Genomic DNA, 13,363 nt, shown 5'->3' on the forward strand with positions numbered 1-13,363 from the left:
ACTTAAATGCAAGTTATTCTGTTTTTTAAGGAAGACTAATGAATTGCTTATTCAGGGAACAGGCAAGCTCATGAACATCTCTACTTGTGAACAAGCATCTGGTTTCCCATAGGCATCTACAGGGACACACCAATTGAAAAGTGAACACATGAAACAATTCACAATATTTCTATTGCTAGTGTCTCACAATATACTCCACCAAAAAGTTGGCACTGCTGTAATATAAATTAATGTAACTCTCCTATGGAGACTTTTCCATAAACTGCATAAAGGTGTACAACAAAAAACAACACCCTATCACAGCAGAGAAATCTAACAGGAATTGGAAAGGATATAAAGTAAAAAGATTAAAAATATTTATTATGCATTCTGCTACATGCTATAATTTGCTGTCAAAACACAATCCGCAGATGGAACTTTATTCAGGGACTCATATCCCTCGTCAAGGCAGTAACTGGCAGGCAATTAATAAAATTATTTTCCACTATGCACAAAGCAAAAACAGTGCAATGTATAATTTCAAGTAGTAACTAAACTCGGTGTATTTATCGGGATACTGATCTTGGTCGCTCACTTTCTGTTGCCAAATAGGCCGCCAAGGTCTCCTGAAAATCATGAAGGTAGTTGTACTGCTGTAAAGAAAAAAGGATGCTTCAGAATGATTGAACTTCAATGTTAGGATGACTTAACTTTTTCTAATGATATGGCTTGGAATGAGTGGAGAACCACAGAGAAGAAACATAGAATGGATTCCCATTCTCCAACTCTACCAACTAGACTCTCCTCTCCTCTGAAGGTGTAGATACTGTATTTGTTCTTATAAAAGGACAGGCTTCTACAATGTTTTCCATTAATAACTGAACTGACAGCAGACATTCTCCCTACCTCCCCTGAAAAATCCTTGATTGCAGCAATCTTCACTAGAAAACTCTCTGCCTCTGAGGTGGGGGGGGGGGGATACTTCATAGTACTCAACCCCAACATGCACCACTTAAAGCAAGGAGACTCAGCAAATAAGTACAAACTAGTTTCATAGAATGTAGTTGTTATAAGTAGTCCTTGACCTACAATTGAGTCTGCAATTATAGCCCTAAGTGGTACTGATCATTAGGTGGGTCATAATGTGACTGTCCAATTTTACAGTGATCCTTGTAAGCAAATGTGGCAAATGGCCATAAATGCAGACCAGCACCCAAAATGTATCATGTGAATGTAGGGGCAACTGTTGGAACTTCAAATCTGGGTCGTAAGTAGCCCTGGGGAGGTCCACCATCACTTCAGTCAGTTGCTAAGCAACTAGTTGCAAATTGAGGATTACCTTTTCTGTAACCTGTATCTAAACAAGCATTATTATTTATATTTATTAGTAGTATTTCTATATTACTCTACTCCAAAACAGCCCCAACTAGTATCTTTTGGCTGTAAATAAATATAATTCTATAACAATAAAAAGAGGTTACAAATATCAAAAGAGTGACAAAATACAATAGCCCTAATAAGCAGAATTAAATTATGAAAGAATTTTTTTTTAAAAAAGGTTCTCTTCCAGCTCTTCCCCAATACTCAGTAAAGAGGATATGGTTCTAATATGTGGGGTAAGCAGTTCTCCAGAAGAGGGGCCACCATAGAGATGATACTCGATTTCCATAACTTGCTGATTTATAAACTACTCAATTCCTTTTAACATGGATGAACATGTGTTGTGTAAACCCAGCTATACATAACAAGGAAAGCTAAATAATTTTTGGTTAAGTATTTAGCTTAAAAGTAGCCTAATGCAGAAAGAAGCAATGTAATTTACACAATTTGTTAAACAATAAGGGCAGGCCTATATGGACAGGAAAAAATGAATCCTAGCCAAGATAAAAATGCTTCAGTGTACCACTTGGTGAGAAATGCCTAACTGCGTTCATATGTACAGGAGAGCAGAAGCTGATGCTGGACCGGCTTGATACGAGACAACAGGAGACGACACTGGCAGAGCCTGGAAAAACCAATAAACCTGAGTGCTGCTAGTTAGCTGGTATAAAGCTAGTCCACCCCAGGGGTGCACCATAGATAGGTGTGCAAGCGCCAAACAGAATGAACTAGCAACCTAGGATTCAGGACTGCGCTGTGTGTAGCATTTGTAGATTTCACTGACATTGTATGCCATATGCTAAGTAAATAATTAATATTTAAATAAATGTATAAAAGAATAAAAGGTTTAACAATATCAAGGGGAATCCAGCAGCAGCCATGGATGTGGTCTATGGCCTGAGGGCAAATAGGGTGTATTTAATCGAGAGAAGACTTAGTAGCAAGCAAAATGTGGCAGTTGAGTATCCTACAAAGTTTTGGGAAATATGGAGGGGTGCAGAAATAATGTAAACAAATTAAGCATCTTTTAAGTTCTATTTCCTCCTTGGCAGGTCTAACCTTTAAAGTTTGTATTGCACCTGAACCTCTCAACTCCCTCATGCAGTCTATTGCCTGTTGCGGAGTTATGTTGTCAGATACCTGGAGGAGAAGGCAAGCCGCTACTGTAAGAAAACCATAGAATGACCTAAGTGAACAAGACATTTTTGGTAAGGAGGAGCAATCTGTTTTAAAGGTAAACAAGGTAACAGAACATTAAGATTCTCATGCTTATTCATGAATTCTCAGCTTTTCACATGTCAGCTATTTTGGAAAATATCAATGAAAGCATTTATGCAGGTTAGGCCTGTTAAATGCAGGAACACCTGAGCCTGAAACACAAATTCAAAACCTTTGTGTTTATAGTTTAATAAATAGGGATTTATAGAAGCAGGGCCAGCTAGATTTAGACAGCACAGCTTCCATGTAAGCAGGGAGAGATATTAAAAAAACAAAGATCGCATTCACAATCACGCCACACAATTCAAGCCCAATCCTGAAAGCTGTGACCCTCCTGATTATTTTTTTTACTACCCTACTTGTCAGATCAACTCTTAGGAGGATTGTGGGGAGAATTACTTGCATTTCTTCCCTTGATTATATTTGTTATTGAAAATACGGTAAAAGCTATAAAATGGAGATTTGCTAGACCACTAGAGAGAACAAGAGTAAATTAGAGGTCAGCATAGAAATAACATACTTAATGGTTTTCCTATATTACAGCACACTCAAGAGATTCTTGGAAATCATGATGTGAGATGCTGGCTTTATTACATGTCATCGTGCTGTAAAATGCTTTTTACATGATTTTTTTTTAAAAAAAGTACTCAGGTGGTCCAAAGTGTCTGCTGTCCCATTATTGCTCATGGTTATCATGATAGGGCTTCAGCTTCTCTCTTGAAATTTTTGCTACAATACAAGTGGGAATCATTTAGGCTTTAGAGCTTCACAGTATTGGCCAAGTAGAGCATTATATCAAACAATCCCTGATATGACACAGATAATATGCATTTACTTTTTTTTTCCAGTTTGTATGTTTATTGTATTCTAGCTTCTCATGACCAGCTTTTTTTTTTAAAAAAAGATAGCTCTTACAGTTTATACAAAACTATGTGTTTATCTCCTTCAAACTTAAAAATTAAAAAGTCAATATAAGCCTACTGTTGGCTGTGAGAGATTTAAGAGAGCTTTTGGTCTGTGTGTATTGCAGAGGATATTTTGCCTGGTATGAAGAAAATAGTTCTGTAATTGGCTGTAGAATATTACCAATAATATTTTAAAAAGCAATACTTTGTCATTTTTTTTAAACAGAGCACTTCCACTTACTGAGACAGGATCGTCCAAGTCCTCCATAACAACTAAAAGAAATTTTAAAAAGGAATATATTGCAATAGCTGTAAACATGACAATCTCCATAACCAAGATAGTTTTTTTAAAATCTGCTGTGATTCTTCAAATATAGAGGTTTTCAGTTGGATCTATTATTCCAAAGTCTAACTTAAAAACAATGCTTTTTTTCCCTAGGGCTATTGATACTTGTGCTTATCAGCTTTCTCAGCTGTGATCACATATTCTAGAGTAGTATTTTTTATGGTAGTGAAATTGTCAAAGGAGTCTGAACTGATCATTCTACTCTTCAATGCAACTTTGAAGTTCCATAGAAAGCAGAAAAACGTATCTTTGATCTATAGTTTGGAATGATACAGCAGAAGCTGACTGCAGCAAATAGAAGTCAAATTTTGGCAGAGGTGGCAGATGAACACTTAGTGACTGAATCACTTTCATTTACTTAGAGGGTAAATGAATAGAATATCAGAACTCAACTGTATTGTGGCTTTTCGTTTACTTTCAAGGCAATTCCTCAGTTCATTTAGAATAACACAGCATCTGGCAATATCTGGTGTACCTCCATCAGGAATAGGATGGTGATGCACAGTGATCCCATAATTCTGGTATGTCTCCATTAGGTGTGGGACACGGTACTTTGTGAGTTCTCCTTTGGTACAGAGTACAAATACATCGAGCACCCCATCACTTTTTAGTTCATCTATAAAAAGCAACATATATGCTAAAGTGTTAAATACAATCTGAATCCATACATATTCATGATATTGAGGGAATTGATTGCAAAACTAGTTAGAAAAATATAATTTGCAGACTTTTCTAAGTAGCTTTGCCTTCAAGTATGTGTACCATTGTCTGCTAGGCAAATAAAAGATGTCAGATTTAAGCCTACCTAATTTTAGCAGTATTAAATACAGGAACGGTTGTGAAATCTGCTATTTTGTTATTTCATTCTGTTAGCAAATACAAGAGGTTTCAAGAAGGACAACAATATTTACAGAGTACATGGTATTCAGATTATTGGATTAAAAATAGTGTTAATAAAAATGTCCCTTTCAGAAAAAACATCTTCAAATGCTTAAATTTTTAAAAAGTACTTTTTCCATGTAGAACACTTATTTAACAAGCTTATATTTTACTAAAGCTCATACCTTAACTAAGATTGCAGTATGCATATGCCCATGCATTATGTTTTGCTTTTGAGGTTTTTTTTTCCAGTTGCCCATCATCAGATGTTAATTAGTTGGTTAACAGAGAAAAACTCCATACTAGAATTCCAGTTGTGGAATGTTTTTCACCTGGTATCTAGTCTACTTTCATGTGCAACTATAAATATTGTTATGCCATATCTTAATGCAATTGCTTTGCAGAGTTCTCTGTTCCTTATTTTTGTGTTTCTTACAAGTGTTATAGATTTGTGAGATACAGGTCTTTTAACACAAATAAATGGTTAACTGCAGTTCCAAGGAATTAAAACTAGATTTATGAAAAATAAGCTACTGAAGGACATACCTCTGTGTCACTGATAATTACCTATATCTTTCTGAAGGTTTCTTTTAATATTTTTGAATCGACAACCTAAATCAAGTACGAAAGATGAAAAGAAACGAACAATGCTATTACAACAGATATTTAAAATACTCATAGATTTATTCTTAGCCACTTCTATGTACTTACCTGGTAGTGAACTGATTCCTAGGAATTGGGAATAAGCTGGTGATAAGGGTAACCTATAGGAAGAATGCACAAAACCCAATAGCAGTTAAGTTTTTACAAATTGCCATTTTTATCTACTGCATTTACTCTCAAGACATACAACTAAACCCTAGCAAAGTGAAGTGGTTTATAAATTGGGATCTTCCCTGCCTCATATTTTATATTTGAATATTGAATATAATCTGAAAAACCCAGGATAAGAAGCAATGGGTGGAAACTCCTTAAGCCAAAGAGAGATCCAATCTGCAACTAAGGAGAAATTTCCTGACAATAATAACAATCCATGGAAGAGCTTGCTTCCCTGAGCTGTTAGTGCTCCAGCATTGGAGTTCTTTAGGAAAAGATGGACAGCCATTTGTCTGAATAAGGCCTCTTGCCTTGAGCAGAGGGTTGGACCAGAAGGTTCCTTCCAACCCTATAATTCTATGAATGGGGTTTCAATGTCTATTAAGGAGCATCTTTCTAGATTCAGGGGTTTTGCCGGGTCAGTAAGTGGAGGCTGTGGTTTTGCTGAAGCTTTGGCAGTTTGTGACTTCACTTGGGATGAGAGGACCTGATTACAGTGGCTCAGATCTCCATTATCATTTGACTAAGCAACTGTAACAGAGCTTCAACAAGTGCAAAATGCAAGGGCCTGGGTGCTTCCACAAGTCTTTAACTTGCCAAGTTTGAAGACCTTTGCTCTACTTTATCAATCTTTACATGTAACACTGAATATATAGAAGGGGAGGGATATTATATTGATTCAAATGGAAAAATTAGAACAAATACTAGACCTATAGAAGACCTTGACTGATCACCTCATTCTACTTTCCAAAATTTTGGGATGAGATCTAGGTATAGCCAGCTCTAAGTTCATTGCCACACTTACAATCGGTATTCCTAATCACACTACAGGTACAGAGTTTAAATAAAAGTAGGACCACGAGAGATATGTACAAAAATGTTTAAAAACAAAAAAATAAAAAGTGTTTAATGATTCCTTCTATATGTTTAGTCAATTTATAAAAAAAGACAGAAGAAGGTTATATTATTACTTTGACTTCTTGAAAAGAAGCAAAATGATTATTATAGCGTTCGGAAGAGATACTGTCATTTAATGAGATGGTGAAAAATTAAAATAGAATAAATTAAAAATGTCAATATGTTAATCAGATATGGAAGTATATTGAAGTTGTTCCAAAAATTTTTAAAGGTAGTTTTTGCTCCACCACCTTTAGTCTTACCAGGATACTTGAAAGGGTGTCTGTTCTTCCTCCAGGGGCTCCTCATCTGATGAATCAAACTGGTTTACCTGCATTGCACACATCTCAAGGAAATATTGCAAGAAAATATTTTCATACCATAAACACACTTACTGCATGAGTTATTATAGGATAACCACATTAATTTCCCTTTCCACACATAAGAATTTAATACCTTAAAATCCTTACAATTGCCCACAAATAACTGAATTAGGACTGGTACATGTTTAGATTGTTTAAATGCTTATGCTCCTAAAATTTTGATTTCATCTAACTTTTCAAATTAAATGAGAACAGGAAAAGAGGGATATGCAGTTTGGAAGGTAGAAATTACGATTAGAAGGGAAGAGTTAGTTGTAGATCACCTGGGGATCTTTGGCTACAGTGGTAAAAAGGAGTGTCAAAGATTAGGATAGAGATACTGAGTTATGAGAAAAATAAAAAAACAATGCTGAGACTTTGATGGCCAAAGAAAGAAATATGCATTAGGTCCAGAAACCACTAAAACCAGCTTAGAGGAACAAAGATAAGGTGTCATTAAAGGATATTTGTGTGAATAAAAGTTATAGGATTGCCTTGGAAATTATTTTTGGTTCATTATTTTTGAAAAAGCAATAGGGCGTTAAAGAACTCTAAATGATTTGTTAGAATTAGTTATGAGAATATAGCAGATGGGAGAAGGAAATAAATATAGTAACTTTAGATAAAATAATTTTTAGGAGAAATATGAACTATTTAATTAGGTCTTTGCTGTGTGCATCATATTTAATTCCTTACAATTTATATTTTAAGCCACCCAGATTTGTTGGATAAAAGATGGGTTGCAAATAATTTAATAAATCCCAGAAAGCTGCTCCTGATCATGCAAAGCTGCCACCATGACACCTGCTTACAATTCTTTAAAGCTTTTCCCTGGAATTACACACCATCCGGAAAAAGCACATTTCTTGCTCCAAAGCACATTTATGGAATCAAATCTAAATACTATGCAACTCAAATTATTACCAATTAGCTACCCTGGGAATATCACTTATAACTTCCTATATTATCCTTTTTCAACTAAAGGAGCATTAGAAATAGCAAATCTCACATGACTCTGGGCAGCTAATAGACACAAAGTGCAAAATTAACTACAATCATAACAGACACAGTTAAAACCAATTACCATTATTAGAAACCATAGTCTGCTGATAACAAAATGGTGTGATAAAGAGATGTTTATGATAGAATGTCTCTAAAGGACACTGGTAGCACCTTTTCTGACCAGCACATTTTTATGTGGCATACATTTTCAGGTAGCTCACGTCATCAGATGCTGTAAGGCGTTAAAACGGGTTAGTCTATTGTTGGCAAGTTCACCAACTTTACTCCTGCACCAGAGGGCAGGACAAGAAAAAAAAAGGATGGAAACTAATCAAGGAGAGAAGCAACCTGGAATTAAGGAGCAACTTCCTAAGTGAGGACAATTAACCAGTGGCACAGATTGCCTTCAGACGCTGTGGGTACTTCATCACTGGAGGTTTTTAAAGAAGAGACTTGTATGAAATGGTATAGGTTCTCCTGCTGGGGAGAACCTATACGGTTCTGAGCAGGGGGCTGGACTAGAAGACCTCCAAAGACCCTGCCAGCTGTATTCTGATTCACGTGCTGATCTGAACGGATGCTCCCAGAAATCGGATTTTTTTCCTATTTGTTTGCGGCTTCACGTATAAAAAGATATGCCAAGCTTTAATCCTAACTGGGGCACTGACATGGATGAGACTACCCATTCACCAGCGAACAACTTCTATTCTTCTAGTTGATTCTTATGCGGCGCCTCTGTGATGAGGGCAGCCATAGGCAAATTCCTCCCGGCTTCGTTTCTCCTCTCATGGAACGTCAGTGCTAGCCGGGAGCATTAATCCACCAATGGTATTCCCTAATCTGTGATGGAGGCGGGGTTAGGCAACTGGGGGCGGCGCCTCAGAAGCAGCGGTAAATCTGCCTTCGCGCGGAAACCGCTCGGGACTTCTCCTCAGGAACCCGAATCGTTTCAAATAATTGGCCCAAATTGATAAACGTTAGCCATAGTTGTCCCAAAGATGCTTTTTCAAGAGGCAACTGAACTTTTTGGTCCAATTCACCAGAAAGTCCAGTTGCCTCTTGAAAAAGCACCTTTGGGACAACCATGCCCTGGATGACTGAGAATCTCCCTAGACAGTTAAACATAGTTTCTTTGCTAATTTGGCTTCCTTGCATGTTTTTTTCTTTTCGTCCATTAACAAAGATTTTTTAAATAGTTTTAAAGAAACCCTCTAGTCTAAAGCCAATAAAACAGAAGGAACAGTATTTAAAGTATAACGTTTGCCCACCGTGGGCGAAGAAAACTCAGAACAAACTCGGGCCCCCGGCAATGGCAAAAAGTTCAAGGAGAGGCGGGGAAAACGACGGGTTTTTGCTCCAAAATGCAGAAAATAACGCCAAATAGAAGCCCCCCCCGCTGTGTTGCTAAGATACCCCCTACCTCAGAGATGCGGATTCCCGCCAAAAAGCCGCAACTCCCCCCCGCCCACCAACCGTTTTAAAAAGCTGGTACTCCACCCCTCGCGAAAACTTCCCCAATCTGGCCAATCAACCAGCAGGTAAAAAACAAATTTACCGCCCAAATTCCTTAACTTGAAAGGACAATTCTTATTGGATGATAACTTTTGAGAGTCGGAATACCGTATAATAAGGGCGCTTTAAAGATATTGATGAGAAGCTGAAGTTCTTTTCGGTTAGACGTCAGGAACGCGCAGCGCCAACTCGAAGGATTTTCTTTGAAGAAAATGTGTGTAGAGTCAGTCAGGAGATAAATTTTCCTAAAAAGCAGGAAGTAGTTCAGTATTTAAAATCTGCTTCTGGTGAAGGATTTTGTCAAGAGACGGGTAGTTTTTTAAAATGCCAATTTTGAATAGCAAAGATATGATAGTTAAGTAGGATTGTACCTCCAAACAAAAATATTTGAGGCAAAGCTGAAGATAATTTAGAAACAGCATCTTTGAAACTTGGCAACTTTAAGATGATGGGTCTAGAAATGGTTAAGGCACCAGCAAGGCTTGAGTTGTTTCGTTTATTGCCATTGTACCTTTACAACAAAATTAAATGCCATCTTCAATATTCTAATTGCATTTTAGACCTTAAAGCCCCCTGGGTGTCCTTGGGTCACTCTCTCTAGCCTAGCTTAGTCCAATATTTATATTTATAAATACAATAAAACTGGGATTTAAAAAACATCTAAAGAGTGATGCGTGAATTTCAGATTCCAGAATATACCAAGAAGGCATAACTTTAAAAGCTGCTTATTCCTAAAAAAGACGATATTCTTTTTTTTTCAGCACTACAAATGTATTTCAGACTTGGCAACAATATTCTGGAAGTTGAAATTTGCATATCTTAAAGATGAGACTATATCAAGGGTGCCTTAAAGATCTATGTACCATATGTATTGTGTGAAATGGCATCCAAGCATGTTGGCTATGATTTTGCTGATCCCCAGCCTGTGGTGACTTGCGTTTCCCAAGCAGACAAGATAACAGTAACCCTTTTCCATTTTTTTGATATCTAGCGGTCCTGATTAAAATTTTCAGATGAATCCCATAAGATGTTATATTTCCTCCTCTTCTAGAAAATAAAATAAGCCCTGATTGTTTTCCTTGGAAGAGAAGCCATGTGAAGAGCAGCTGTGAGTGCATTGCATTGTATTTTTTGTTTCCAATGGCTCTAAATTGCTATCTTAAGTGTAAGAACAATATAATTTCTTCCCTGTAAAATGTCAGTGTAATCCATTTGGTATCAGAAAATGTATTTAATAAACAAAGGTATGTTTCTGAACATATTGTGAATATATTAAGCTAGGTTAAATACGGAAACTGAAAGCACCATATTTTCATATAAATCAAGCAAGTTAAGTGAAACTTAACTTCCAGTAAATGGGTAAAGGATTGTTAACTTCCTTTTAGTATGTTTATCACTAAATTTTATTATAGTACATAAATGCAAACATTGCAGCATCAATACATGCACACAGATACGAAGATACATCTATAAATACATATACAGTGATATTTTTATTAATCATACTATTTTTGTGACTCCTGCTTCATTAAGAGCATTTGGGCCTAATGCTTCTGCAACTGTAGAGGGCACTCTTGCTTTATGAATGTAAGTACTTTAAAAACATTTAAAAGTTGGTACTATTATACAGAAAAATAAGATATTCAGATTATCACAAACCATTGACTATGTCAGGTCTTTCGTATGATTTAGCATGGAACTTTTGATGTGCTTATCAACTTTGTTTTGAGAATGTAAAAACTGGAATAATTCATTTTGTTTTATGTATGTTAAACTGTTTATTTTTTAAAACAACCATTAAAATAAATCATATGTTGGGTTAAAAAGAAATTGTATTAAAGCAAAAACATAAAACATTTAAAATATATCTGAAGAAATAGTTTCTGAATTTTTCACTTTTGTTTGTAAAACTGCCTTTATATTTTGAACATATTCTATATTATTGATTTTATTCAAGTTTCTTTCAGCTATGTATACATGTCTTGCTCCTGGTTAAATAATTCCAAGCATTTAAGGTATATTTTCTTTCTGAAAAGCAGCGGCACTTTTATTTAATGGTGGTCAGAATTACTTGTTTCGTCCATTTCTGTTCATCTATAATTCTCCATTTCTTACCCAAGATGCACCTATCTTCATACTGCAACTTTCCGATGCCCATAGTTTGTTTTGAGCATTCTTCATGAAATGCACAGGAAATATTAGAATCTGGTATTATAATTAAAAATGGTCCCTGTAATATTGTGCTAGCATATATGAAAACAACAATTGTGATTTCTTAAAGATGACAGAACAATTAAGCTTAGAACTGAAAAGGAAGATATCAAAGGGATGAATGGCTTCTGCCTTTTAAAATCAACCATCAGATGTAAAGGAACAAAGCAGTCAAGAAATATGCTGCCGACTAGCACTTGATAGAGCAGCCATGAAGGCCTTTGATATTCAAATTTGTGATGTGTCTATACACTATCTATAAAGGATCAGAATTGTGCTAGCCATCTTGACTTGTTTTGAATCTAATCTTCCTGGAATCAGATTTAAGCAAGTAAGGCCTTGAGAGATTTTAATTTAGCTGAAAGTATATGTGAACAGTCTAGCTATTGAACAATCTTAATGCAAAAGTTAACCTGTAATGAAAAGGGACTTTTGCCATAGTATATATAGCAAGACTAACTTTTTTCCTCCAGTCTTAACAGAATAACAGTTGGAAGGGATCTTGGAAGTTTTCTAGTCTAACCCCTTTGCTCAAGCAGAAGATCTGTACCATTTCAGACACATATTTTTCAGACTGATATTTTTACACTGAATACGCCCAAATAACTGGGATCTGAAATAAAGATATGTGGAACAACTGCGTCTTCCTACCTATGAATGAAGTTTTATTTTTGTTTACAGTTGCAAGGCTTGGCCTAACTATTCATCTGGTTAATCTTACTCAAAATAAGCCCTGTCCTTTGAGCCTACAGTATCCATAGACATAAGAAGCTTGCTATTTCCGCTTGTCATCAGCCTGTCCCTCTCCTTGTCTCACATATGCCGTTCAGATAAACATGTTCTAAAGGAAGTGACCTCATGGGTTTGCCTTTTCAACTGCAAAACGTTAGCTGTAATGTGACATTCCACCCCAGTTCTCTGGTTTACACCAAAATCCAGCTCATGGCCTGCAGATCCTCAGCACAAAGAGCAAAGAGTGACTGACCTTGGCAACCTCATTTCTCATTCCTTTCTAGTTATAGGTAATACAGTGAAGCAATGTGGTTTTAATTAGAGTACTAATGAAAACTGAAAATCCAGACAGACACTTGACAAACTCTGGTACGCTTTATATTACATTTGTGTTTACTACAAAGTATCCAGCTGAGGGTAACTTTATCTCCTCTTTTCTTGAGCATCCGCTTGACTTAAGCTGGATAATTAATGTGTACTTTGGCTAGAGGTCAGTTTACAGTTGGTGCTGTTGTTATATGGTTTTTACATTTAAAAAAATATGGAAATGAAACAAATATGTTTATTATCTCTTCTGCTTGCATTCCACAAGAATATTGCAACTGTGAGGCAAGACACACTGCTTAGTAAATTCATAGGAAACTATTAAAACCTAACAAGAAATTTGAGGGGAATTCTAGACAGAAATGTAGTAATGATAACCGAATGCGAGATGCCTCCCCAATCAGGCAATCAGGTGTCTCTATAGCTGGAGTCTTGCAGAAGTGAGAAATCTTATTTCCATAGGTTTTCTGTCATCTGGGAAAAGTGACTTTTCTCAAACAACCATTCCAACAACCTAGTTATGTTTGCCTTAACTGCTCTCTGCGCTTATTAGAGGGAAATCACAGCTTGCTTAAACTTGTAAGTCCTATTCTCCAACCTGGAAGGTTCTTGGCATCCCAGCATCAGTAATTTTGAAAGGGACAGACAATAACATAATACTGATCAGAAACATACGTGACCAGGCTGACAGTCTTGTGTTTTCTGTTGTAAAAGAATTAATATTGATTGGCTGGTAATTCCTACATGTAAACATAACTCTTACTCATAGCATCAATTTCTCAAAATATATGAAATGGTCA

The 13,363-nt window shown here is 36.2% G+C and overlaps 1 protein-coding gene across 5 annotated transcripts; it reads right to left on the reverse strand.

Moving 5' to 3' along the window:
- Nucleotides 1-339: 339 nt before the first annotated feature.
- Nucleotides 340-8,585, reverse strand: CDKN3 (cyclin dependent kinase inhibitor 3). Of its 5 annotated transcripts, none has more exons than XM_026698722.2 (8): nt 8,453-8,568; nt 6,684-6,766; nt 5,419-5,471; nt 5,275-5,319; nt 4,222-4,444; nt 3,724-3,755; nt 2,419-2,522; nt 340-632 (listed from the first exon to the last, which is right to left on the reverse strand). In XM_026698722.2, the coding sequence occupies exons 1-8, from the start codon at nt 8,468-8,470 to the stop codon at nt 546-548; spliced, it is 645 nt and encodes a 214-aa protein (XP_026554507.2). In that variant the 5' UTR covers nt 8,471-8,568; the 3' UTR covers nt 340-545. The 5 variants fall into 5 exon arrangements, with proteins under 5 accessions (XP_026554507.2, XP_087778559.1, XP_087778558.1 ...); XM_087922433.1 differs by having other exon boundaries at nt 7,867-8,563; XM_087922432.1 differs by having other exon boundaries at nt 340-2,522; nt 8,475-8,585.
- Nucleotides 8,586-13,363: the final 4,778 nt, after the last annotated feature.

Source organism: Pseudonaja textilis, chromosome 1 (assembly GCF_049901715.1).
Source record: "Pseudonaja textilis isolate UNSWEBS1 chromosome 1, rPseTex1.2, whole genome shotgun sequence".
NCBI classification, from domain to species: Eukaryota; Metazoa; Chordata; class Lepidosauria; order Squamata; family Elapidae; genus Pseudonaja; species Pseudonaja textilis.